Here is a 27854-nt window from a genome sequence, read left to right as displayed (position 1 = left end):
ATTAAAACCTTCAAAGAGTTACTCATTGGGAACAAGGTCAAATTCCTTTGCAAGGACTCACTCTGTCTTACCTACTGGTGAAGGATATTTTGCTTGATCACAGGAATAAATGCAGGTGGTTTTATGGAGTTGATTCACAAACTATACAGTTCCATACCTTTCTTGTGTTATCACTTTCACCCAAGTACTTAAACTTTTTTTTTTTTTTTTGCTAATAATTAGTAAAACCAGCAGTCAGTGGCAGAAGTGACATGTCTAAGATCTGGTTCACCGCTCACTAAATTACATGGAATTTTTTCATTTTTTCAGTATGCTTTGGATTATGCGCGTGGATGTGAGATAACAAGACAACTGCTATATCTGTTGTTATGATCTCTGAATGCCTCACATGTTTATAATGTATTTATCCTCACACCATTCCTCCTGGAATAGGAAGATGCTGTTCATTGACATTTTTCTGACAGGGAGCAGAGATGTATGGCTATAGATATCGTATGTCTGAGAACGTCTATGAAAGACCTGCAAATTGAATCCGAGTCTCTGGAATCTGAGGTTGATACACTTAATTGCTGTCACATCTGTCCACCTTTGAGCTATCCTGTGGCGTTGTGAAACTGTAAGCATGCTAATGTGGGCCTGTTTTTCTATTGCTTTCTAAACCTTCTGCATGTACCTGAGCATTGCGGAAGTACTTACAGTCAAATAAATGATTCATGCTGAGATATGCTATCGAATATTCCATTTTTCCCCCGTAGACATTTTTGAGAACCTAACCTCGAAATGCACATTTTGCACTGAGCTGAGAAATTATCTTTTGTGAACTTAGTAGTTTTCTACCAACCTGCAGAACTTTTCTGATGAAATTCCATTTTTCCCTGGTATGTAACTTATTTCTTCACCTGCTTTATCTTCCCAGTTGTCAATTTAGATTTTTTAATTTATTTATACTAACTTGTAGCGGGTCTTTTGGTTGTTGTTTAATGAGGGTCTTAGCTTGTTACCATCCTGTAAATGGAGAAAGCTTCTGAAAGTGAATCATATTAATGACTAAGCAACCAATCTCCTTGGGTGTGTGAAGCTACTTTGATATTACAGAAGGAAAAATATTTCCATAGCAACCTATTAAAAGCACAGAATGTTTTTGCTATGTAGGGGTGGTGGTGGTGTTGTTGTTACATCCTTACAGTGGAGATTTTCGACTGCTGTAACCGAGCCATAAAAAGTACTAGTGATAGCACAGCTACATTAGTTTGTTTAGTTAGAAGTTTGCACTGCATATACACTTTTATAAATTGATGTAAACAGTTATTAATGAAATTAACTCAGGTTTCTAAACCATTAAATTTTAAAGTGCTATCCAGCATTGCATTTGAGCCCTGGTATACTAGAATCATCAAACATGCGGAGCAGAAGATGACAAAACAAAAGGATGTTAACTGTCATGTATGGTCAAACAGCTGGATGAGCTGCTCCTGGTCTTCCAAAGCTTCAGCATTTATTTTCATTAAGGGGTGGGTGTGCAGCCACTGTACCTGTGGTAAAGTACCTCGGGATAATGGAGGGAGCCTAAGTATTCAGATTCTGCTTTGGTTACATAAGGTGGTAGTTACAGCCGTCTTTACTCTTATTTTTCATGGTGTTCCAGGTCATTTGCTGCAGAAATCATTATGAGTGGGCAGTAATAGCAAGTAAGGCTCTGGACTTTTCCAGTCACATGGAATTCTTTGATATGTTGCCAGATTAAATAAAACTGAGCAACAAGATTGCATCTGGCTCCATAAGCAGAGTACCAAAACAGTGCTGCTCCCCAGGAGCTTCTTGTTCCTGACCCTGTTGGTTGTGTTTCCTGTTGCAAGAAGAGAAATTTCTGTTGCTTGCCTGGTGGGTCTTCAGTTTCATGCCACTCAGCCTCTCTTTTTACTGATTTATCCTGCTAAATTATATTATTATTAACCTCCAGTTTCTGTATTTAAATGTCTGTGTCATGGTGGAACATAAGAAAATAGCTTTTTAAACATATTTCCTGAGAAATTCTGTATCTGCTCTGGGTTGTCTCTTGCATGTTGCCGTGCTACCCAGTCCTTTGTTTCCTGTCTTACACCTCTTTACAGTGTCGCAGATGCAGTATCGGTGCTCTGACTGGATTTGCATCTCTTTGTATTGATATGGGAAAATAATAAAGAAACAGAGAAGGCAGTATGTAATTTAAAGGCTCCATTCATTTTAAAAGGTACACACAATGGTATTTATTTGGCTTAAAGAAATTGTTTCTTTGGGTATTTAGCTTATTTTGGTAGTCATAACTGAAATATGTGATTTTTGCACCAAAGAGTCTTGCAGTTGACTTCTCTACTGCAATCTAACCATTTAACCATTGCAAAACTTGATAGTCTTGCATATTTTTTTAAGTAGAGAGTGGTCTCTCAGGAAAGAGTTGACTGAAGAAGTGTGGCCTCATTATACATGTGGTGAGGTAACTGATTCACAAAGAACATGAGAAGGCAGAGAGGGCTACACTAATCCTATGGTTCCCCTGTATGGTTATGTGGAGGACATGCTGATTTAGCTCCAGTTGATAAAACTTTTTCTTTTTTTTTAATTTGGTGTCACTATTTAATGAAAAATGCTAAGGATTCACTGAGGGGGAGTGTGACCATTATGCAGCAAGTTACTCAGTATAACCAGAAGATACTGTTAATTTTGGTTTTGCACTTCTCTGCAGATTAATAGTCTGGTATATTATGAGATCAAGACAGAAAAAGCACAGTTGTCATTGCTCAACTCAGCTGTAATGTCACACCACTGGTATCAACCAAATGAAACCAACTACATTTGCATCTCTATTTAGCTCAGGGAAGTCATGGTGGTTGTTGAGGCTGTTTATGTAGCAATAATATTGTGTGATGTGTATACTTGACTGGTGTTTGCAGACTGACACAACTGACAAATCAAGATGGGTATATTAATTAAATTTAGGACATGATTTGTAGATTCTTACTGAGTTATTAGTTTATATGAAAAAGTATTTGCTAACTGTGGAATTTGATCATCTATAATCTGCTTCTCTGAACCTTGTTGTTAGTGAAACTTCAGGCTGAGAGAGGTAGCTGTCTATATGCATCAGGCTCTTCATGTGGCCCATTTGTGAACCTCCAGCTTAACTCAGCTGCTATTAGCTCTGTGGGGCTGGTGTCCAGAGACATCTTTGAAGAGCTGTCAGTTTAGCTGGCAGGTGTTTATGCTACAGTGGCCTTATCTCTGTGCAGTGCTGATACCTATTTTAAAATGGCTGTGACACCAGTAAGCTCTCAAGCTAAAAATTCTGGGAGTAAATTCAAACAGCTTGATCTTAAAGGCTGCAGTATATCAAGGGAAAACTTGGCTTCTGGAGATTAACTGGTTACCTAGTAAATGGCTAATACGTCCCAGTTTGATGTCTGCCTGAATTGAGACTCCATCCGTAGTTCAGTGATCATCTCACACATATTTCTAAGGTTTCTTCCACAGGAATCCTGGTGCTCCAGTTCTGAGAAACATTTTCTAATTTCTGAAAGAGTAGTTTACTCTCTTATCTTTCGAAGCTGAAGGTGCTTGTTTTTATTTTCTTTTTTCCTTTTTTTTTTTTTTCCTACCAACTCTTCTCTCATAGTTATTTTCTATTATCAGATCTCCTTGTTTTCCTTCGTAGTGTTGGGGTAGTTTACTACTGATTAGCTGCATCCTATACCTGTAAAATATCTATGTGTCTGAAACCACAGGGTGTGGGATGTAACACTGTCGAGAAATAACTGGATTTTTTTGAAACAAATACAGGCATATTTAAACTAAAAATGCAGTCAGAGCTTTGTTGTTCTTGAGGATAATTGTATTCAGTGTTTTGAGCGCATTAGTTTTTCAAGTTGATATTCCCCTTTCCTGCTAGCTTTCAAGGTGGTGAAAATGTGTTAAAATCAAGTAGACGATGTATTTGGCTCTACATACATAATGCCAAAAAATCTAATTGCTTTGTAGATTAAGCTGGTGAATTTAATCCCATGGTGAAGTGCATGTTTAGTGTGATTTGGTGTGAACAGAACCCAAGGTTCATGGCTTTGTAGTTCAGTTACTGTGGTGTTCTCTTACAGTGACCAGGAACCCTCAGCCTTCTTTCCTTTGAGTTAAATCCAGGCTTGTCTAAGGCTCAAAGTAATGCATACTCTTTCCTTTTTTATCTTACTCTCAGGATCTGCTAATACTCCCACAGCTGCCTTAGATGTCATTCTACTTTTCTCAGATATATCCAGGCAACTCCATTTTTCTTTTCTTATATCTGAAGAATTTTAAAGATCCAAAACCAGAAACCCAAAGGTTGGTTGAAGTGATGGCAGAAAGTCTGTGTTCAGGTTTGCATCAGTTATCTGTTCTGCCATAGACGTTTAAGGTCCTTGATCTCTCTGCCTGAACTTCCCACATGTAAAATTTTTGTTTGTTTTTGTGTGAGGATGCTAAATTCTTACATGATATCCTAATGGGACTCACTGGTGTCCCTTTACTGTGGTTAACTGCTGGCTCTTCTCTCAGTTCTGTGTTTTCACTTTGTCATTCAGGCCCTCCAAGTCTTCTAACTGATTAGAAGTCTATTAAATATGGTTCTGGTTGGAAAACTATAGTAATAAAATAGAAATGTAATGACTAAACAGGAGATAGAATTCACTGCATGCTACACGTGAATCTCTTTGTGGTCGTCAAGAGCTGTGCCACAACCAATACTAGAGAGCAAGCATGTTAATCAATTTATAATTATAAAAGTATTGTATGAGAAAATTGAAGAGTGTCTTTTACATTCTGAGAAAGAATACTCAAGAGACCCGTCATGAATGGGCTAATGCATTTTGCAGGGGTGAGTGTGTTCCTGCAGCACGTTCCAGGCCCCAAATGAGAGGGGTGCCAGGCACTTTTGTGTGCATGACAATTATTTGAATATAGCAGACGTGAAACTTAAATGCATACTGCCGTGAAGCAATTTCTCTGTTCTGACTAGTGCTCTGCGTTAGTTAATAACACCTGCATAGGTGTGTAAATATGCATAGACCATCATTAGCACGCAGCGGTAGCTCTAGAAATACCAATGCTGTGTTTTTCAAATATGCCAAATGTTGGAGATAGATGAATTCGGATTCAGCCCTTTTAACTGGGATTGATATATGCGATTTTTCAGACACACACACGTATATATATGTATATCTTTTTTGCACAGAATCTACTTGCAAAATTGTGCTCTGGAAGTCTCTTAACGTCAAGCAGATTTTGCACGTATGAATCAATTGTATATATCCATAAAACAGTACAACTGCTCCTCTCCTAGTCAAAATAGCTTTTAAACAGTATGTGTGAGAGAGGACGGCATTATGGATTTGAATATTAACATACATTCAACACCAAATTTATTCAGCTTGGTATGATATTTTACCTAATTCCGAAAGTTTTAACCACAGCTCTTGCCTGTTTTCTTGTCTGTGTAGCCTGAGGCAGGCAGAGTTCTGCTCCTTCTTGTGGTGGAATAGACGGCACCTTGAACAAGTGAAAGATGGAGAACTTGGGAGACTTTGAGGTTTGGCTTGTGAAGTCCAGTAACATGTGCTCACACTGGGATCTGTCCTTTCTTTACTCAGACGTGATCAGACAGGTTTTTTTTTGTGGGACAGCATGCATGTGCACATTAAGGAAAATCTGCTACCTAGCAGATCATACCGTGAAAGAGAGTCTGTAGCTGTTTCTTTGATGCCTTTTGCCTAGTTGCACACCTCCTGATGCACTCAAACCAATGAAAGCTGGGAATGCTGTAGGGTTTTTTTGTGTTGTTTTGTTCTTTGTGCTTTTTAAATCAATAACTGAGTTTCTTTAAAACACTTATGTGGTTTAAGGTAAACGGCCAGTTACTCTAGGCTTTCATAGCAGCTTTAACTATAAAAACTTTTCAAAGTCATGTTTCATAACCCTCGCATTTTGGTCAACAGAGTAAATGCTGACAGCTCTTGGCTAAAAAGCATTTTTATTTTTTTATTTTCCCATTGTAAATTTAGTAGGGTTCATTTCCTTGTTATTCATGGTGTCAGCATGAACCCAAACTCCTCTGCATCTCTGCATCTTTTTCGGAAACTTCGCCTACACAGTGGGCATCGTTTGTCTCTGTCCTAATTCCCTTCTGACTCTAAATGCAACAGGAACATTTGCAAAGAATAAATCTTTTCAGTGTATTGACAAAGCTTCTTCTGTAATTGTGTTAGCTGAACCAGACAATGAGGCTGAAATCCGTTTTGAATTAGGGTTTATGTAACTCTAACCCAATTCCTGGCTAAGCCTTGCAGACCGATCCAGAACAGTGAGCACTGATCTCTTGCATCTGAAATGTGCGGCCTAAGGGGCTGAGTCTGGGATTGTTCCGGCTGCTTTTACCAGCTTGGTTCTGCGCTGCGTTACAGCCGTTTCCTTTTGGTGGTGTCACTTGGTGGAGAAGGAGAAAAGGCTCAGTTGTACCTGTGTGTGGAGTCATTTCCAAGTGTAACAGCTTAGGATGGGGAGGGAGGATAGAGCCTTATGGTGTTGACTGCTAGAGCGGCTATGTTGTTGCCCTGATTTTGGAAGGTCTGTGTGGATGGAGCTCAGCTAACATGGAAAAGTACAGTCTTCTCATATGGGTTTATATCAGAAATCAGGCTGACCGCTACCAGAGCACCTATGGTGCTGCATGAGGAGGGATGGAGGACTCGCCCATCAGTGAGCAGACAGATCATGGGGAGCAAAGACCTTCTACACTTTGCTCTCTTTAGCTTCCTACTGTTCTGTTCCATGACTCTTTTATTGTTTGGAAAATGGTGGTGAAAAATAATAGAGCGGTGGTGTAGGCAGAGAGATGAAAATGTACGTGTTGTTCTTTATCAAAGGTGTAGTAAGGAGTGAATACACAACCAGGTTGAATGCAAACCATTAGTACCCCAGTGTTTCAAAATAAAGCCAAACCACAAAGGAAGAAAGAAGTCCCCCCAGACCTGCATCTGGGCTTTGCTGAAGCTCTAGACTTGTTTTGGGGTTCAGCCTTGGTTCCGTTTCCAAAATGCCATTGGAATGCTGTGTACTGTGGCTTCACAGAATTACCCAAAGTCAGTTGCACAGCAAGTGAAATACCTGATGCTGGTTATTAGAAAAGAGGAATCAGTTTGACGATACTGATACCTCAATGGGAGCGAAAACCAGTAGCACTTGTCATACAAAAAATTTGAGTTTCATTCTTGGTAAATATATTAAAAATAAAATAAAACAAATAGTTCTGATGAAGAAAATGCCCATGGTCTGCATTGACGTGTAATTTTTATAAAAAGGAAATATTTTTAAATGATCAGGCCATTTTTTATTTTTCAGCTTTTGCGAAGGATTCATATTTAGAATGCTGCATTCTTTCTTACCGTACCTATCTGGAAATATTACAAAGTGAAAATTGAAGTTATATCAAAAAAAGAATTTTGTGGAAAAAAGGGGATGTTTCCTTCCCAGACATTACTGTTTAACTTCTTTTCAATTCCTGAACATGAACATTTCAGGAATAAATAAAAAATATGATTGATCTATTCAGCTTCTTGAAAAACTTTAGTATATATCCGGTGGCATTTAGTTTTGGACAAAATTTTTTGTAAGCAATTAGTAAGAAGAAAATGAACCTGCTTTTTCACTTGTTTACTGTTTGACTCGATAGTCATAAATCATCATAAAAACTTCTGAAAGTTGGAGAACTCCCAAACCTTCCCTACTCTGTCTTTGAAGACTAGTAATAAACTCCCTTTTGGTATGTGACTGGTGTGTTTTCAGCTCCTGAAGAAAGGAAGGATTCATTGGAAATGTTAAGTTGGGTTTGGGGGGCATGGGGAGCAAAGGGGATTTTTGTTCTTCCGCAGTTTTAAAGATGAGACTCTTTCCAGATATGATGCTGTAAATTTGTAGCGGTTTTTAAAGTAATCCTTAAGATTTACATAGGTAACAGATTTTCTCAGAAATCATGAAGAGATGTGTGGAGCTGAATGAGATTCTCCTGAGAGTTCAAGTGGCAGTGCCAGGGAGCACCCAGTGTCAAGAGACTGCTCGGGAAGAAAACGGAACGGAAAACTCCATCTCTATCTTGGGAAAGTTCACCGTGTGGTCACTGAACCTGTAGTTTGAGGGTGATGATGCTTTTGTGATGAATATTAGCAAAATATTTGAAAATTCATATTACAGACTTACAGGACAGATGTGTGTTGTTGAGGTTTGTTTTGTTTTGGTTTTTTTAATTTTACAGGATATTTATTAAATATTCTGATGAATCATTCTGTCATCCTTTTGCTTTGCTGAAAAGCTTACTTTCTCAGATTTTGAATTACTAAAAGAGGTGCTGTAAGCATATTTCCCAAAGATTCACAGCCATTCTTTGACAGTGCTGAGGAAAACAAGTCAATCCTTGTTTTCAGTGTCACTGGACACTGACAGCAGCATGTCTGAATTAATATACAGAGCTGCAGCTGCACTCCATAAGCCTGATAGTCTCTCCTTATTGTTTTGACTGAGAATATTGATTTCCACATTCAACGTTTTCTCTGTTTGCAGTTGTTCACACTGCTAATTTAATGTGATGGTGTGAAAAAATATACTGGAGCTTTTCTTTAAGATTTCTTGGGGCTTAATGTCTTTGACCTGCTGGGCTTTTGCACTGCAAATTTGCATCACTTTTCATGTTACACACACATTTTATATATACACTTACATATAAAACACACATTATATATGTGTATATATAAAAATATATTTATTATAAAATGTATTAAATGTATTATACATTTGATAATATGTGAATAACATAGAATATTCATATAGACATATTTTTCTATCTAATGTAAGTTCATCTGATTTCCTCACATTTCTTTTTATCTCTTATATATATATATATTTATATATATATACACACATCTAATTTTTATGAATAATGACATCTTTTCTGTATCTTCACTCTTGAATTGTTCTGTAGAGAATATTCCAGCAGAATTATCCTTGATACAGAGTATTTCCATACAGTAATTTTCTTGGTAGTGTGTAACCTGCTGGGACTTTATTATGCAAATGCTAAATTTGCTGGTTCAACCCCATATTTTTCTGGAAAAATGTATTTTTTCATTGCTTTGCAGAAAAAGTTCTGGCAGAGTCAGTATTATCTTCTTTCCTCACCTATTATCTCTCTCCTTCCATACCGAAAAATGAAAGCAAATTACCCTCCTTTGGTTGGACAGATATGTCCTAAACACCACATTGCTTCATCTCAGTTAGGGAACTGAATGCCCCCATGCAGATAAAATAAAGAATTTGCTGTGGGGATGCAAAACACCTGCAGAGGTAGTTCTGTGTTTGAAAATACCCTCAGGGTTGTCATCATAAGGTGTGATGTTTCATCCTCAGCAGCAGTCAGCTGGACACAGAGGCTTTGGTGGCTGGGATACAGTTAGATCCATGTCCAGAGACTGAATATTTTGGCCGTGTGCAATGTTTTCTTTGGAGAAGCTACAACACAGATATCTGGACTACAGTAGGAGACCTTGGTGGTGAAATGCGAAGCACAGGAAAGTTACTATCTTCTGATATTTTTGAATTACAAAACATGTTGACTAACATTGCTTAAGAATATGCTGTAGGCAACAGGCGAGTAATAAATTACCCTATTTTAACATAAACATTTATTTTCTGAGTTTTATAATGATTTCTTAGTATCAGTTTAAATTTTATCCAAGGAGCTTGACAGCAGCTGTAACAAGTAAATGCAGTTAGTGTGATCTTTGAATTATCTTATGGCTTTGTTATGCTCTGGATTCATTCTTGACTTCTGTGTTACCATAAAGTCTATGAAAAATACACTCTTGATGGATCCACCCGTGGGGCAAATGTATTCTGTTTGTAAATCTGAAACTCTATAAAATGGGTGTAGTTCCTGTATATCAAAGTGCTTTATGTTACTTAAGTGATGTATAAATACCAAGAGGTGGGGTTTTTAAAATTTATTCTTTTATTTCTCTGTATTTATTTTTGTCAAGAGTTTGACATCTGACTTTTGAGGATACACGGGTGGTGCAAAGCCTCCTGCATGGCGAGAGGACCACAGAGATCGCTGGTCTAAAACACTAACTGAGCTCATGCCCGTAGCGAGCACCTGAATGAGGTGAACCGTGATGCTGTGCTGATCCGGAGGGGTTCAGCTCCCCCCGCAGTGGTTTATGCTGCTCTCCCTGGATCCTTCATCTCAGATGCTTCAGTTCTGACTGACACAGGACAGATGGTGCCTGTTGGTCCCTCCCCAGCAGACGCAACAAGCTGTTGTCACCTCCGCTGCCCCAGACTGCTGGGTGAAACGGAGGTGCAAATTCCACGGCTGTTTGCGGGTCTGGCACCCTGTGCTCACCCAGGGCATCCATCTCAAGGTTCTGCTACCGTCAGGAAACAAATCCATACGGGTGTTTTGCAGGAGGCTTCAGAAATTGGGTTCAGTCGCCAACCTAGCGAGCTGGGGGAGGCAGCCAGAGCTTTGCGTTTGAAAACAGGAGGGTGAGAGAGGAAGAATTAAAGCGTAGTGCAGAGTTTGCATTGTTTGTTTACTACTTTTGGTCACCAAATCAAGAGAGACAATACATTCATTTTACTTTGGAAATGTTGGTAGCCATCAAGTTGTCAGTGTTATATATAATCTTTTTTGTTTTTAAGCTTGTTCTTGCTGTCATTTTTCCTCTGATAGCATGAGTTACTTTAGAGCTTTAATAAGACTGCTTTGAAAGGTTTATCTTTCTCATTCCATTCATTTGGCAACCAAGTCTGCTTGTTTTATCAGCCAGTTAGTAGTTCATAAAGTCATGTTTCATAGCTTGACCATGTAGCTGCCACTTGTTGCTGCCTAGGTGCTTTCCAAAGGTAAACAATGTATCTTTTTATTTTTTAAATAAAAGTGTTTGGTTTGGTTTGTTTTTCTTACAAGTGTTACGAAATGTTCCTATAGCAGAGACTTGAGATCTTAACAGAATCATTTTTTTTACTTCTGTGGCTGCTTGCACTGCAGAGAGTGTGGATCATCTTCAGAATAGGAATATACAGAGAGTTTAAAAACTGCTAATAACCAACAGCCAGTGTAATAACCAACAGCCAGCTTTTTCATTTAAAAGTATGCTAAAAATGCCATGTATGACAGAAGAAGATATGCTAACTTGTATGCCACTGGAAAGAAAAAGCTTTGTATGAAACCAGAGTAGGAGTGAAGACAAAAAATAGCACATTGTGTTTGAGAGATAAATCAGACAAGTTCTCTTTAACCATGTTATTTTCAGACCTTGTATTCCAGAGCATTTGAGAATCATTTTCTGGGGGATCTTCTCCAAAAGATTATTTGTATCAAAATCTCAGAGTTCAGAAAGGCACGGGGAGATGATTTGGTTTTTATCAAACTGGGATTGAGAGCTTAATTCCCCTCCGCTATGCACCTCTTGTTTGATTTTACCTAGAGAACAGGGTCAGTAACACCAATTTCAAGAACATTTTGTGCTGCTACATTAATATAAAGCTGTTGGAATCTACTTCTATTTGATAACATGTAAGTTATATGGCACAAATGGGATTTGAAGAATAATAAGGACCAGCAACTTCATGAAATTTTGAAAATATTCATAAGGAAAGCTGTTCAGAAACATAAGAGCTATATGAGAGCGCAGTGTTCGGTTGTAAGCCAATTTCAGAGCTAATGTGAATTGGTGTAACCTCACAAAGATGGATCAAATTACATGAGTCCTTAATTTCTGCAGTGGTATATGACAATTTAAGCAAATGAACAACTTTCTAAGAATATAACCAGAACAAGCAGAGATGTTGCATCAGCAGTGTTGTCAAAGTTCAGGAGTTTGTTATTTTGACTTTTTTGTATATTACAATGGAAACCAAGACATATGGTAAGACTTTTTTTATCTCAACACTGCAAACACAGTTTTCCTGTGATGTGCTTTAAAGAGAGACCATAGTGTTTCTTCTGTAAATTGTCTTTGAACATTCTGATCAGAGAATTTTTCTACATGCTTCTTGAGATGTAAGAATGCTAAACCAAACTGAGATCTGAGGAAACACTAAACCTGGACTTTTCTATGAGCACTAATGAAAACTGTAGAATATTGAAGTTAGAAATGCTATGAACACAAGGCTACAAAAAGAATCTTTATTTGGAGTCAGTGGCAGCAAAGATCCCCTTGTGTTACTGTAATGCCCTATTACTATGCTCACTTTATAGCCTTCTGTGCATTACAGTGAATTAACAGTGGCTCAGGTCTTCAGTTTACCTTACAGACAGAAATAGAGCCCTTCTGATGGACTGACTGTATTCAGCTAGGCTGAAGGCAAAATGGAGCAACAAGAGACAGGGAAGAGAGAAGAAATCAGGAGAGAAATCTGAGTGTTGCTGGAGATTACGAGCATTCAGTTAATAGTAAAAGCTAAACTTGGACTTTATTATGCAGTTCATTTTTGTTAATATAGAATAAGTGAAGCTGTGGAGCATGGACAAATTACCTTTCAGAAAAAGAGGGTTTTCAGAAAGGGCTAAAATGTGAGGCATGTAGCCGTGTGTCAGAGGTAAAATGCCTTCTGCATTACTTTCTGCTACTCATTTAGGGCTAATGCTGCTTTCAGAGCATTAAGCATACCGACATGCCATTACCCTCAGCTGCTGTCCTGATTCTATCCTGTCTTATTTTCTATCGTTGCTGTTTCGATGGAGGCCAGAGGCTCCCACTGAATGTCCCCTACTGTGAAGCCGCCTACAAACATCGGTGACAGCTCCTGCCCTGAACAGTTTACACTGCAACAAACAAATCACAGGCTGCAAATGAAACCAGCAAGTGGAGAGACCAGGAAAGAACGTGGACAAGATTAGAGGCTACTTTATTATTGACCTTGCTATGTGGTGCACAATTCCTTTGAACAATCATGTCAGCCCACAGAAGGCCACCTTACCTGCCTCTTCAGGCTGAGGCCAGTTGAGCTTTGTCACATTGACATCAACTTTCATTAGATTTGAAAGTGATTTTAAATCAGATGTTATTTGGTGACAGATTCTGGGAAATTTTTGAGACTTCCATCTGGATTGTATCTTTTGCAGGCAGCAGTATGGCGCTCTTTGTAGTATTTCCATTCAGTGTTTTCCTCTTACACCGCTTTTCATTACCTAAGAGAACCTAAGAAAGGCTGTGATGGGTCAGGCAAAAGATGTCCTGTCCTGAGCAGCAGCTATGAACAAGAAGGAAGGACAAGAACAGGGCAAGCATTCATGCTAATATATTTTCCTTCTGAGACTTAAACCATTTTCAGCCTGTGGATTTACTGAGATAAATGTGGTTTCTGTGTTTAATATCTAGCTGTGGTATTTCATCCTCTGAGCTTGTCCAGCCTCCCCTTCCACCTGTGTAATCTTCTGCTTCTCACTACACTGGACAATCACCTCCAAAGTGAAGCTATTATACAGTATAACATGTCGTCTGCTGGGTCATCTTTTTGGAATCAGTGATATTTTGTACAAATTTGATAGTCTGGCTAACGGACAATAAAAATGCACTTCACTGATCTTGTTCAGATTAACTTGTGAAAATAGCTACTACTGATTTTGTTTGCGTTTCTTTTGATCACTGTTCCATCCCTGTGTAGTGTAAATCTGACGTGTGCCTATTCACATTTTGCTCAAAGAAACGCTAATTTAAATGACTTCTAATATATTACCTCTTTCTTTGTATAGCTAATGCTAGCATTGGTAGCTAAGGATGGCATGCAAAAGAGGGTGACTCACTCTTCAGTGTGGCTTCCTTGATGATGCTTTATATTATGTAAAAATGATATTACTGTCTCAGTGACCCTCAATATACATCAGTAGGTACTCTGACTTTTTCTTAGTCAGAACTGTGCCTCAAATATCTCCAAAGCACTGGAGGAAAGAGTAAATGAAGTTAAGCTGTAGTCTCTCCTAGATATTGTTAGACTTTTATTTGAAATGGCTTTTTTATGGCTTTGATTATTTTTTTTTTATTATTCTTTGTTTCTCAAAATTGCATTTCTTAACATATTCTTTTCATATAAGCTGCTGTCTGCCAGAAAGGATGAAAATATATTTGCTAAAAAGAAGATCAGCCAGAAAACTAACAAAACTCTTTTTTCTTTGGTGAGATTTCAGTACAGATAAGAAGATAAGGCTTAAATGTGCCTGAGGCTACATATACACCTGAAAGGTTGCCTGTATAGGAGATGAATGCTTGCATGGAAACATAGCCTGCTTGAGATTTTGCTGTCTAATACCCTCATACATATTTTATCTAAATGTACATTAACTTTTACAAAATATTAAAAAAAGCAGAAGACAGAAGTAGTGTGATGGAGAAGCCAATGATGTCTGCAAGAGAAGGCTGGTGATGTCATTCCCTTTGCCTTAGGCCAGTATTAATAACGAGCTGCCCTTTGTTCCTGGAATAAAGAAATGTAAAAGCCTTAATGCACTGAATGTGTAATTTGGGGCTGATAGGTTGCAGTGCAGGCTTTGCATTCACAGACAGTGTCTCACTGCCCAGGTTGCAATGCCACTTTTTTCTTATCCTGCATATTGGGGATCTGTTTTTATTAAGTATAGGAACCTGTGAAGGAAGACACTGCTGACTTGATCTGTAGATTTGTGAGCTTATGTGGAGAGGATGTCACAATTCTTTAAAAAAGCAAGCAGTATCATGTCATTCTGATGCCTGTCATTTGATATCTGTGATGAGATAAATGAAATGTTGGAGAACGTGTAATGTTAGAAAGCATACAAAACCGCATTTTGAAGACCTTTAAGTGTGCTGCTAAGCAAAAACTGCAGGTCTTCTCCTAGGATGATCTATGTAACCTATAGTAGCAACACTGCAGAAAGTAGCTTGTTATAGATCATTGAAATGAATGGTGTTTGAATACTTATTTGTTTATTTAGACCTGCCTTGATCTAGTAAAATATTTAAGTATTTCCATTTGAGATAGCTGAGTGCTTTTTCTGACTTTAAGCGTATGAGTATCTATGAAGTTAGGTTGCTATTGGAAGGGTTTCTGGACTGAGGCCTGGAAGACAGAGAACAAATGTCATTCAGCTGGGTAACTACTGCTGTTTGGTTTTGCTAATGTACCCTTATGCAGTATGTAGTTGGCTTCTTGCCTTCTCTATTAAGAGCTATGGCACTATGAACAAACTTTCTGAACAACGCTAATTGCATCAGTGTACGCAATACCACATGTTACTTAAAAGCTGGCTTGTTTTAGTAATGCAGAATTATTATAGCAATTATGGTTTGTTAAAATCTGTCTTGAGTCTGTGAAGCCAAAAGAAATAATGTAAGATCTGGTATGATTTCAAGATATGCCTTTCTTCTTTTCCTGACGGTGTGTTTAGCTATCCTTTCCTGCTTTTCCTTGGCAGTGATTTGGCAGCCGTGTTATGATAATAAGTGGAAAAATCAGCTAAGAAGAACAATTGTCACTAAGCAAAAGCAGCTTCTTACATGGAGTGCCTACTCAAAATACCTTCCTATTATAATTTTTTTAATATTTCAATTTTTTTTTTTTTTTTTTTTTTTTTACTTTTCTAGCTTAACATATTGCATGAAATACAAACAGAGTGAACAGATCATTAGCAAGTCATCTGATTTATGTGAGGAGGACATACTGGGGAGGGTGAGCCCTTGTAACATGCTCAAAAATTGTAGAAGGTGGAGTACTCAAGTGTTTCTCACAGCAGAAGCTGATGGACTAGGTTGTTTCTGCATCATGCCCTTTTTAAGGTCCTAGCAAATGTACTTGAGTGGGGGCCTAAGAGGGTCTTCAGCATTTATTCATGAAGCCTTTTACAGTATAACTTATTTTTAGCTTATGAAAGAGCAGGGTGCATCATTCCTCTGTTAGTGTTAACTGCTTTTATATCCAGGATCTAAGGTAAAATACGGTTTAAACTAATCTCAAGGACCAAGAAAAAAATTAGCCAGTCTTAATGAGAAAGAGTGAATTTTTGTAGCTTGAATGTACACTTTTTCTCCTTGTTGTTTTTCTGAAATGTCAAATGTTGACAATTAACAGAATACTCTGTTGGATTACAGTCAGGTTTTGGGCTTCTGTTTGTTTTGTTAGGTGACAAATCGAGTTGTGACCTCTTGAGTGCTATTCTCTGGGAGTGTTAGTGGGTACCTTCCTGGAGAAGTTTACATGAGACCTGTTGGAAGAAATGAAGAAAGATGTATTGGCATAAAAAGCACCTGAATCCTTACTGAAATCTCTTAGTGTTGCTGTAAGACATGTTAAGGCCAGCAAAGACAGGAACAGTATGTTGGGCAGACTGAAACCAGACCAGTGCTAGATGTCAGCACCCTAAGAAGGATTTATGTATATATGGTGCTAGGGAGATGCAGGGAAGAATGATGGTTTGTGGACAAGTGGTCAGTAACTGCTCTAAATATAGAGGACATCATGAGAAAAGGCAAAAGAAGAGATTTATGGAAGTACTAAGAGAATGGGTTTGGAGGTATTCAGAGAGCAAAAGCATCCAAGATAAAAAGTATCTGTAAAACAGTTTTCTACTCATGTTCAGCATCTCTTATAAATATGGAAAATTCAGTCACTACTCAGAATAGCATTTTGGTTACCCCAGGTGACCAGCTACTAATAATTTAAAAGCTTGTGAGTGGATAAGATTTCATTGAAAACATTGATTGTAGCCATCTGTATTCTTCTTGGCATCACTGACCACACTGAGGTGACCCTCTCCAAAAACTTGATGGAGATGTGAGGAGTGGAGAATTCATTTTTCTACCCATAACAGCATCACAGTATGGTCTTAAATGGGAAAAAAAAAACAATTTAAGTGGCAATAATGACACATCTTTTCAACGGGAATCCTTTTGCAGTTCCCTGGATATGTTGCATGTCCAGGAGGTGCTCTGCTGTGATTAGCAGTTACTGAGGTACCTCTGCATGAAGATACCATTCTTACCAAAATTGGCAAATAAGGCCTAAGTGTTATAATGATATTTCAGGGTAGGCTGAGGTACAGAGACCAAAGATAAAGAGGAGTTGAAATTCAGAGTCAAAGGATGATCTAGCAGTGGCATGGCAAGTCAGACTACTAACGCAACTATACCAATGTTTTGGTATATATTTAAATCAGTGTATTAATGATACAGAAAAGGCGATTTGGGTGTCCTATGTTGGTTTCTTTTATGTTTCTTTTTTAAGAGAAGCTCTGGTAGGTAGAAACAATGACCTTGTGACTTTCATCAGCCAGCCGTGCCAGCCTTGCTTGGGTTGAGACATTTGCAGAGGCAATTAGTCAACCTCTTGGAGCTTGAGGCTAAAATTAATATTGCAACCGGTCCTCCAGCTGGTTGAGGTTTCTTGCTGCTTATTACTTTTATTCATAAGTTGATTTAAAAAACCCCTACATGTATAATACTTCAGAATAATTTTAAAAATCACAGTTATAACTGAAAGCCTTTTGGTAAGGCGATTTCCTGAAGGCTGCCTTGTGACTGCACTGAACTGTATGGAACTGGAGTAGGGGTCATTGAATCATTTGCAATGAAAGCTGTGTTTGAGTAAAGTGTATGTTAGCTAAAGCAAAGGCTGAGTAATGGTGAGTTAAATCTTGCTTTTCCACTCTGCCCAGCACTCTCTGAAAAGAGTTAGTCCCTTATTTAAATCAGATCAATTTGAGGACTGATAGATGTCTTTGGCCTCAAAGCGTTGCTGTGGGCTGAACTGCAGGGACAGTGTGTTGCACTAGAAATTGTTGCTGGACTAAAAACTTTTTCTCTTGCTACACTAGGCTTTTGTTTTAAAGCTGCTAGGGGCTCACATTTAGCAGAGGAACTGGTGGCATTTGAGGCAGCTACATTTGAGCCAGCTTTTACAGGTATGTACTATAAAGTCCTGCTCTGTTCTGTGTGATTTGTAGGCTCTTGGAGGCAGAGAGTGAGCAGTTAGTGATACCACTAGTATGATAGCACTGTGCCTTCTGGTGCGATATCAGTGATGTACAGTGCCAATAAATCCATGGTGCTGTGGCTCAGCCTGAGCCCCCAGCCCGGCCGTGTCTCATCCCCTTTCTCAGCTGTTTCCACAGGTCTTGGTGGTGCAGGTGTGGGGAGACCCTGTTAGTCAGGCTGCTGGAGAGCTGCTAAGTTCTGCCAGCATATACCAGTCTATGTCCTTGTCAGTGTTTAAACAGCTTTTGTCGTTCATGGAGGAGTTTAATAATAATGCAGCATTAGTGCTGTTGCAATACTCTTGTTAATAAGATTAAAAGGTATTTCCTATCACTGCTGTGTACAGAATGGGTTGCTGATCTGGAACACCAAAGCACTAGAAATACTGAAGAGCATACTATGAGACTGTAAACTTACTGAGATGTTTCTTAAAACCTGTTAGTATTGCAGCAGAACACATTGCCTATCTTCAGTTACAGAAACTTGATGTCTTTATGTTTTCACTATTTGCTTTCATTTGTTTTTTCTTTAGAGAAAACCGATTTGTTCTGCATTTTTGACTGTGGATCATCTTTTCTTTAGAGTCTGTTTTCTGTTTGCTTGACAGAATATAGTCTGAGGGATGGGGAAATATGTGGGCTACATTCTTTCAGAGTGGAAGGAGCTTGCAGTGTTTTTGCAGTGCCTGCTGTGTTTGCAGTTGACAGTCTTGAGTTTCCAGCAGTTGTTTCTGCAATGTTGAATGCACGTGTTGCCAGTGGGGAGAAGCCTGGAAACCAGAGTCAGCAACACACGGACAACTTGTTACTTACAACACTGAAGATGTCTGAACATGAATCAGATCTCTCTGCAGAATGGCTCATTATTTTCTGCAGATTTAACTGAAAATGACAAACTTGTGGGCTTTTTTTGTTGTTCGTAATTTTTGTTGTTTGTTTTCTTTTCTTTTTTTTCCCTTCAGGTTTGACTTGTTCTTGCCTTCATTACCTTTTTGTCCCTTTCTTAACCAATCGTATACAGTAGGGAAAAGGCAAATGTTATTGGTGTAGCTGGTATGAGATACGGGAGAGAAGGCAAGACATTTACTTAACCTTCATCTCTTCTTCACGTCTTCAGATTCAATTACCAAGTACGTTAAGGTTTCGTGTTTCAAGGATGGCTGCTTAATATATAAGCAGAGGACAGAGATATTTTCCCCCTCTTTGGCTTGATTTATACTTCAAAGTTAAAGAGGTGCAGACAACCTTAGCTGTTTTCATGAAGTCAATCTGTAAAAATGCTATTGCTCTAATTGATACACATAATATGATGGGAATGAGGATTTGAAAGAAAAAAGGTAGAGAGTTTTCAATTTTTCACAGTTTAAGAAAAGTAGATGAAGCACAGTCCTGAAGCAGTAAGATTGCCCATGGGTATAAGAATATGTGTTCCTATGCAGGGAATTTTGAACCTGGCTGGTCAATTTTGGGCTAAACTTTACAAAGGGGAGATCTCAAAGCTGCAAAGTTCTTACTGCTTTTTGGAAAATATTTGGCCAGGTGTAGAATGGCCTCTTGATGTTGTCGTGTTGCAGAAAGACTTGCAGTGTGAGCTTGCACAGGGAGCAGGAGTTGGAACACACAGATGCTCTGTCAGTGCCTTTGCTGACAAGCAGGCTTAGCTAGAGCTTGTATGGCATTAGAGAATTGAAATACCAAACAGAAGACGGTGGGAAACCAGGTGCCCTTAGCTCTGGTCATTATGGACCCACTTATTTATATTACCTTTTCCTCCGTTTTGCTCTTTATTTGACTCATCTTCTAAATTGCTGAGACTGAGCTGTCCACTTTCCAAGAGAGCAGTGAAGAGGGAGCCGGTACTTTAGATTTGGCTTACAGATTATGTGTGTTATTTAGTGTCTCATGTTTGTGTTTTATTTTTGGCTCTTGGCATGAAACAAACAGGCCTTTCCATGAAGTGCATTCACAAGCATGTCTTCACTGGCAGCACCACAGCAGCCCAGAGAAAGAACAGATCTCCTGGAGAGTACTATGCAGGTAGGAGTCTATAGAGAGCAAAAGGCCTGAGATTGGGTTACTGAAGATTTTAATAAACTGTTCTTCAGCAAGTCTCCTCACTTTTATTTTTTTGTTATTGTTTCAACTTAGTCTCTAATAACTTTTAAACAGTCTGGAATTTGGGTTGTGCCAAGTACGTACAAGAGTTACCATTGTACATGCGGGGCTGATTAATTTAACATGCATAGCTAGGTTTGCTCATTTAATATTGAACCTTCAATGGCCCTTCCATAACTGCTCTTAAAAATAGACAGTGATCACATCTGGCAGATCAAACTATCTGCATTTTTTTTTCCATTTTCACACACTCCTGCACACATACACACACTCTTTTTCATTTTCTGTGTATTACAGAATAAATTAATGTGGAGGCTACAATGGAGTCTCTACTGCTCTTGTACAGACTGTCAACTTTGAAATTAAGCTGGTGTCAAATGGCCTTTTTAAAGTCAATAGAGACTCACATCACTGGTGGGTGGATCACTCTCCTGTTTCTCTGAGTTATTTGTACCTTGTCTTTAGCAAATCTGTTTGCTTCTTTTTGTACTTTACAGAGGGGAAGAAACTGACTTCCCAATTTCATTACATTGTTTCGTGTTCTCAATAAACTATTGTCAGCTCTGTGACTGAAATGTTCAGTTTGGTATGCAGGATAACAGGTATAGTCTTACTGGTGCTGTATAAATGAGGACTGTTAACAGAAACCCTACTTCATTATACGATAGGTATGTATAGGGGAAGCCACATCATAATCATTATTTTTGTGATATGCAGTCTAATCATAATGGTTGTACCGACCTTTAAAGTTTCTCATTTCAAAACTTATGTCAAAATGCTAGAGCTTTTCCTTAGCATATATCCCTCTTCTCATTTTGCTTTCCAAAAGATGTGTTGCTAGTGAGCGCTCCTTTCAGTGGCTTAGTCATGTGCTGCTCTTTGAGGTTTCTGCTGTCGGTGGGGTTGCTCACGTGATGAGCATTATGCACATATTTTCAAGGAGCCCACAGTCCAGAAAGATGTCTGTCAAGGTTGGAATGGAAAAAATAAAGGTCTAAGATCGTAACGTTATTCCCATTAAAAGCTTGTTATCAAAATAGATCTTTAAAATCAGTTTCTCTTGATAGCTTTTCACATGAAAATAAAATCTCCAGATTCCTGTGCACTGAACCAAATTCTGGTATAATTACTCCCATGTGATACCATGCTAAGGAATATGACTGCGCAGATAAAACTTAAAAGCAAAACTTGTCTTCATGTTTTTGGTCCAGAACTGAGGAAAATGAGGGCAATTTAGTTGACTTAAGGAGGGTTTACACACAGCCTGAATCTGGTTTGTGATGCTTATCGTCTTTCCCATTGCAAAACAGTTCTGAAACCCAATTCATTTACAGCAGTGACTAATGAGCAGACTGGAATTCTTAAAGTTCACACATGAGAGCTCCTGGGGCTATTCTTTGCCCCTCCACTCATGCTCAGTAAGTAAAATCCAAAGATGAAGGCAATGAGGTGAGCAGCCTTTCAAGATGCATTAGACTTTAAGTACTAGTAACTTTAGACATCCTGCCACCTGACTCATGGTACCACTGCCGAATGATCTTGGGTACGTCAAGGAGGGGCCATAGAAAACAGTGATTGGATTATTTTGCTGCCTTGAGGCATTTCTGATAGATAAAATAAAGAAGGTTGTACAGGACGTAATGAAGTGTAATTATTGGTTCACAAACAGCACCTTTCTCCTTCCTGGAGAAACACACACATAGACCTGAGCTACAACCTGGGTCATTTCCAGCTCTTTGACATACATTAGACCACTGTAGGTTTGTGCATAGCTTACAATTACTGTTCTCATTCATGCTAGTGAATGCTGCCTGTATAGAAAGTAGACATTAAAAATTTAGGTCTCGGTATTTTTAAAAAGTGCTTGACAACAGATATGAAACAAACATCTCTAAGCTGTTCCCACTGAGAACAATTAGTAAAGTTTCCAAGTTTCCCCCTGCCCCCTTTGGTTTTCGTTGTTTGTTTGTGAGATCTAAACGGGAGCCAGGGTACTGCTGAAGTGCTTTTGGCTGCGGCCCTCAGCAGGCCAGGAGAGTACAAGCCAGGGTTGCTGCCAAGAGACAGATGCCCTGGAAGTAAAGGTAACTCCCTTCTGTGTACTAATTATAGTTCATATTTTGAATATGGGAAAGAAATGGCCCTTGACAATTAGTCTGTGTGCTCTCTCACCTTGTATGCCATCGCTGCAAAGAATCTCACACTAGTTTCAAGATGCACTAATTGGTAAAAGGTTATGGCTCTTACTACATATGACTGATCTTTATAGATGTTCCCCAGACATTTTCTATAGAAAAGAAATGCTGCAGAAAGTGTATGTGAAGGAGTTTCAGGGGGCTCATTAACTTGCAGAGTATGGATGAACCACAGGTAAAATAAACATTTAAAGGGCAGCCTTGCATTTGAAGGGACAGGTGGCAAGAGTTGTTTGTGTGTCTGCAGTTATGTTTATAAACATGGCATTTAAAAAATATCAGAAGCTGTAGAAAAGTTAGTTCTCACTGTTGGGTTCCTTAATAAATAGGAAGAGAAATTGCTGGTGAGGAATTATGGGAAAATAAGATATATGCAAAGTCAAACCTAAGGAGCAGAAAGAGTTTGTTTCTGAGGTCACATTAGAAACAGAAAGAGGAAATCAGTGTTTTTACTATTCTTCCCTTGGTTTTGATTTTATTTTTCTCATACTTAGAATGGGAAAAATCTCAGAATGCTACAAGCAAAGCAGAATAATTTTGAATTGTTAGGAGATTTTGATGGGTTTCATTGCTGTCCTTGGACAGCTTTACAGTGAAAGTGAAGCCGCTTTTTTTGTGGCGATACTTGTACTTGTCCAAACTGAAAAGCAAACTAGTGATATTGGGTTGCCTTTTAAAATTTTCTTTCCTCTAGTTATTTCTGCATCGTTACATCTGTGACTTGAAAACAAGTACTGGATTAATACCTTTGCACATGTTGCAAATTGTTTCTTCTTGTAGGAAGAGAAAGCGCCAGTTGTTAACACTGATGTCTTTAAAATTAGTAAGCGGCTATTGGAAAAGGCCTGTGATAACAACCACATAGCATGAAATCATAGAATAGTTTGGGTTGGAAGGGACCTTCAAAGCTCATCTTCAACTTGATCAGCTTGGTGTCACCTGCGAACTTGCTGAGGGTGCACTTGATCCCACTGTCTGTGTAACAGATGAAGATATTAAATAGTACTGGTCCCAGTACGGACCCCTGAGCGACATCACTTGTTACTGGTGCCCATCCAGACATTGAGCCATTGACCATTACCCTCTGGGTGTGACCATCCAGCCAATTCCTCATCCACTGAACAGTCCACCCATCGAATCCATTTCTCTTCAAGTTAGAGAGGGATGGAATGTAGGAAATCTTTTGACCAGCAGATGACTTGAGTGTGTGTGTGTGTGTGTGTGTGTGCTTATAAACTACTTGAGTAAAAATCTTGAGGTTTCTTGTTTAGCATGCCATGAAATAGCAAAGAGGGGCCTGAAGGCTAGTAGTTATTACTTTTTTATTTTAATATACATTTATTACTTCTGGTAGTGATACATCTGATACTTCTAAATAGGTGTTTGCTCACTCTCAGTCATGAATTGCAGTTTTGAACCACAGAATCTCAGGAGGCCTCAGCCTCTATATATTTAAGTGTTTTATCTGCAATATGGGTCCTGCAAAGGTTACTTCTAATGCTGAGAAAACAGAGGTTTGAAGGGTTTTCTTTAACATGGAAAAGAGCAAATGACTTGATAAGCAGCGCACTGACGGCAGGCTAAGCCATCTCTGCCAGACCTTCTTTCTTTCCTTACAGAATCAGCAAGTGGGTCTGTCAGGCTGTCCATACTGTGCATGCTCTGGCAGGACACCCAAAGCCCTGCAGAGGGGTGAGTTCATGCTCCAGTGACTTTGCTGATTTTGAAGCAGAAAGTGCAGATGCAAGAGTTCTTTGGCGGTGCAGACTGCTGGTAGCCCAAGTGAGTGTTTGTGGTTGAGTGGTGTGTTGCTGGCTCCATGTGTCTGGCACAGGCTCTGCTTGTGTACCTGAGAGGAGAGAGAAGCCGTCTGCCATGGCTATATCTGCATCTGGATGTTTCTGGAATAAAAACTAAAAAAAGTATCATGTCAATCCGATTTTCCCTTTCCCCACCCCCCCTCCCTCCTTTTTCTTCTCTCCAATCTGTCCCAGGCATTTCCAGACCCAAATCTGTGGGGTTCAGAAGTGTGAGATGTGTTTTATTGTAACAGTCATTATTCTACAGGGCCAACAATCTGATTTGCCAAGTGTGGTGGTTCTTTATTTCTGGCTTGTGTGTCCTCCAATGTAAATGCTCAGCTATCTAATCTAGTTAACAATTGTGTTGAAGAAATATTGGTCGGTGGCGAGTTCAGTTTATTTTTTCATTCCATAACTGGCAGTGGCTTTGGAGTGCTACCAAGGAAAAAGAAATCAAACTCAGATTTTCATCTACTCTAGTTTCCTCTTAATACGCACTGTCAGGCCTGTGGCACAAGAATAGCCGGATATTTGCTATGCAAGGTATTGTTTGTGAAGCTTTTTTCTTGAGGGTGAAGCCATGATGTCAAGGTTGGTTTGTGTCAAATGTTATTGTTTGCTGTGTTGATGTTACAGATTACTGAAGGCCTAGGCACTCTGACTAGCACTGTCAAAGTCAGTCCTGAGCTTGTCCAGCTTTTAATTAAAAAACAGGTTAAAGGATGACCTTATCATCCTTTACCAGAGTGTACAAATGAGTGAGTAATTGTGTGTTCATTAGATAAAAAGCATCGCAATATGCAAAGGTTTAAACCTTAGACTAAGTAAATTGAGATTAGAGACTAGTTTTTAATGATCGAGGTAAATGACACAAGTATTGTTTTAAATTTAACTGTGGTCATTAATGCTTTTTGTTTTAAGTAAAGACTGCCATAACTGAAACATGGACTTTGAGGCAGAATTTACAGGGTGAAACCTGATCTGGATTCAGCTTTGGGAAGATTGTTTAAGGTACGGTGCGAGATCCTGGGGTCAGTGCAAACCTGGGCGAGGTTTGAGAGCTGCTGCGTGGGAGGTACAACTTAATGAGCAGTCCGGCTTTCTGGCTTTCGCATGTAAATATAAAGAACTCTTATAAAATTCCTTTGTGCACAAAATTGAAGTATAATGTCTTGCAGGTATGGGGGTTCTCGGGTCAGTATAAGGACATTGGTTATGTTGTTCCAAATGAATTAAATATTAAAAGCACTGCTTTTGTTGTCCTTGCCATGAAGAAACTGAGTGAATTGCTACCTGTGGTGCATTTAATGTCTACTTAGCCATCAGAAGGGCTCTAGTGCTCTTACTTTTGCAGATCATCATAGTGTTGAAAAGTAAATGCTTTACACAAACAAAAACCTCTAAGCAAATTACAGAAGACATAATGGTTTTTGAGATGCATGCCTTTGCATCAAGCTGTGCGTATTTTTTTCTATCCAACAAAATTAAGCTGGTCTGTTAGTTATTCCTACACTGTTTTGGGTTTTTTTTCTCCTGGAATCCAGCAAATTGAGAATGAGTGTTCCTCTGGTCAGAGCAGCAGCAGCTGTTGATAAGACATCTGAAGCACTTTTGTCTAGTTTCAGATCATTTCACCTAAGAACAGATGAGTGGATCCTTTTCACAGTGTATATGTAAGAGAGAGAAATTCTAGAACATAAAAGAAAACTGAGGAAATAGAGACAGCCTTTTCTGGCTTTTGAAGCAGAGAAATGGGGGCCACCCATGCTTTGTTTTGCTGCGTGACTCTATACAAGACACTGCCCGTTTCTGCCCCACTGCCTTCCCCATTTCTCAGTCTGTAAGTGACGCTAATGATATCTCTTAATTTGTGAAGTGCTGCAAACCTCATTGGGTGACAGAGGCTGTGGATAAGCGTACATTAACCCAAGCTTTCTGATGAGGAGACATACAGAAGCACTGACTGTGCAAAAAGCCTTCCTTACCCTATATAGACAGGAGAAGTTCAGACTTGTAAACTGGGAATTCCTTGATGCAGTCTCCAGACCCTCACCCCAGAGCATGGCTGTACATACAGAGCTGGTGGTATTTGTAGTGTTACTGCTGCCAGAATGTTCCAGTTTGGGGGAGGAGGGTGTCCTCAAAGATTTGGTTTTTTGCACATAATAACATAATAACAAAAACAAAAAACCATAATAACAAAACAAAACAAACAAAAAAAAAAGAAAATAGAAAAGGAGGAGGATAAATAACAGCCATTTTCTACTTGACATTGCATTCGAATTGTAATTAAAATTTAGAATAATATGAAGAGCTACGGTTAAGTAAGATGACAATGACCTGCTAAATTAGCTGAAGGGCCCTGCCCTTGTCATTCCTGAATGCATCAGAATCCTTACTGGCTTTATCCCCACTGCAGTTGGTGACCTGGGGCAAATGTAGCAAATACTATTTTATAGAATTGAATGCAGTGTGTTATAGTTGCAAAAGATGTTCCACAGGCCAGTGCCTGAGGTATTCTCCAAATGCTTTTTCTCCTGTGTGCCTTTTCCTTTCTGCAATACATTTTATGCCTTGTTTTCCTTAACCACCTTCTCATGTTTTCCCTCTGTTGTTCCATGCTCTTCTTTTGCTCTTTCCCACATTTGTTCTCCCAGCTTTCTTCTTACCCATTGAATCTTACTTGCTGAAGCAGAATAATTTATTTCCTTTATTTTTGGGACAAAACTATCCAGACAACTGACATGTTAAGTGCCTGTGGAAGATGGGGTGCCTAGAACACTTACCAGCTACAGTATTCAAAAGTTATCCTCTCACCTCATCTGACAAAGAAAACCTTGTGTGATCGTGGGTCTTACCTTCTCCTGGATGCCAGTGTGAGTGAGCAGGATCTGGCTGGGTGCTGCTTCTACACTTACATATCGATCTTAAACAACTCTGATGATGTCTGAAGTCATGGCCATCCTTCATTTTTAGAGAGCAGCTATTTAATCTAAGAAGCTAGGAGAGAGGGCACGCCATATAAATTAGTTATGCTTAACTATCTCTAAGTAAACAGGTTAGATAGAGGACTTATAGGATGTGATTTTTAGGGTTCGATTGTTCCTTGCTGCAGTGTTAGTTATTCCAGCAGAACTGGATGATGAAGACAGGAATGTATCATAACCTGTAGACTCGAAAATGGCTGGTTATGGATTGTAAGTCCAAAAAAAGCTTTTACTTTGGGTTGTTTTTTTTTCAGTTTTTGCTTTCTTTTGACCTGCGTCTTATCTGCTGCGTGTGCTATTAGCAAATGCTTTGTATTCTTTATAGCAGCAAATTCGGTGTTTGTTACAGGGAATCATGGATATTATAATGACAAACAGGAACAGATAGTAGACTGTAAAGGTTAGTGTGGAGAGTTTGCCCCACGCCACACTACACCAACCCATTTATCTGTTGACTGCTGTAATGTTTATCTGAATGTACTATAGGAATGAATATGGATATTTATATGAATATGTATATGCATCTCCCTAATCCATTCTTCAGTGTACATGGGAAAGAGACCTTCAGATCTGGAGGTGAAATCTAAGGAAAGAGTCAGTGTATTAATTACTTTCATGCACACATGTAAGTTGGGGTGTAAGTGTTGTTAACCATATATCTGATCATTTTAAACTTTTAGTTTTATTTGGGACATTTCCA

General features: G+C 38.9%; 1 protein-coding gene across 15 annotated transcripts in view; it reads left to right on the top strand.

The window, feature by feature from the left end:
* GALNT18 (polypeptide N-acetylgalactosaminyltransferase 18) overlaps positions 1–27854 on the top strand; it is a 334832-nt gene that overhangs the window by 134690 nt on the left and 172288 nt on the right. The window contains exon 1 of one of the 15 annotated variants that reach the window (XM_065066206.1): positions 19972–20092. The exons of the other annotated variants lie outside the window; for them this stretch is intronic. Within the exon in view, the coding sequence (XP_064922278.1) occupies positions 19987–20092 (106 nt within the window). The 5' untranslated portion in view covers positions 19972–19986. Of the gene's footprint in view, positions 1–19971; positions 20093–27854 lie in introns of those variants that run through there. 15 annotated transcript variants of the gene reach the window in all.

The sequence above is a fragment of the Columba livia genome, chromosome 5, assembly GCF_036013475.1.
Source record: "Columba livia isolate bColLiv1 breed racing homer chromosome 5, bColLiv1.pat.W.v2, whole genome shotgun sequence".
NCBI classification, from domain to species: domain Eukaryota; kingdom Metazoa; phylum Chordata; class Aves; order Columbiformes; family Columbidae; genus Columba; species Columba livia.
Note: the sequence above shows the minus strand (reverse complement) of the source record. Positions and strands in the feature narration are given on the sequence as shown.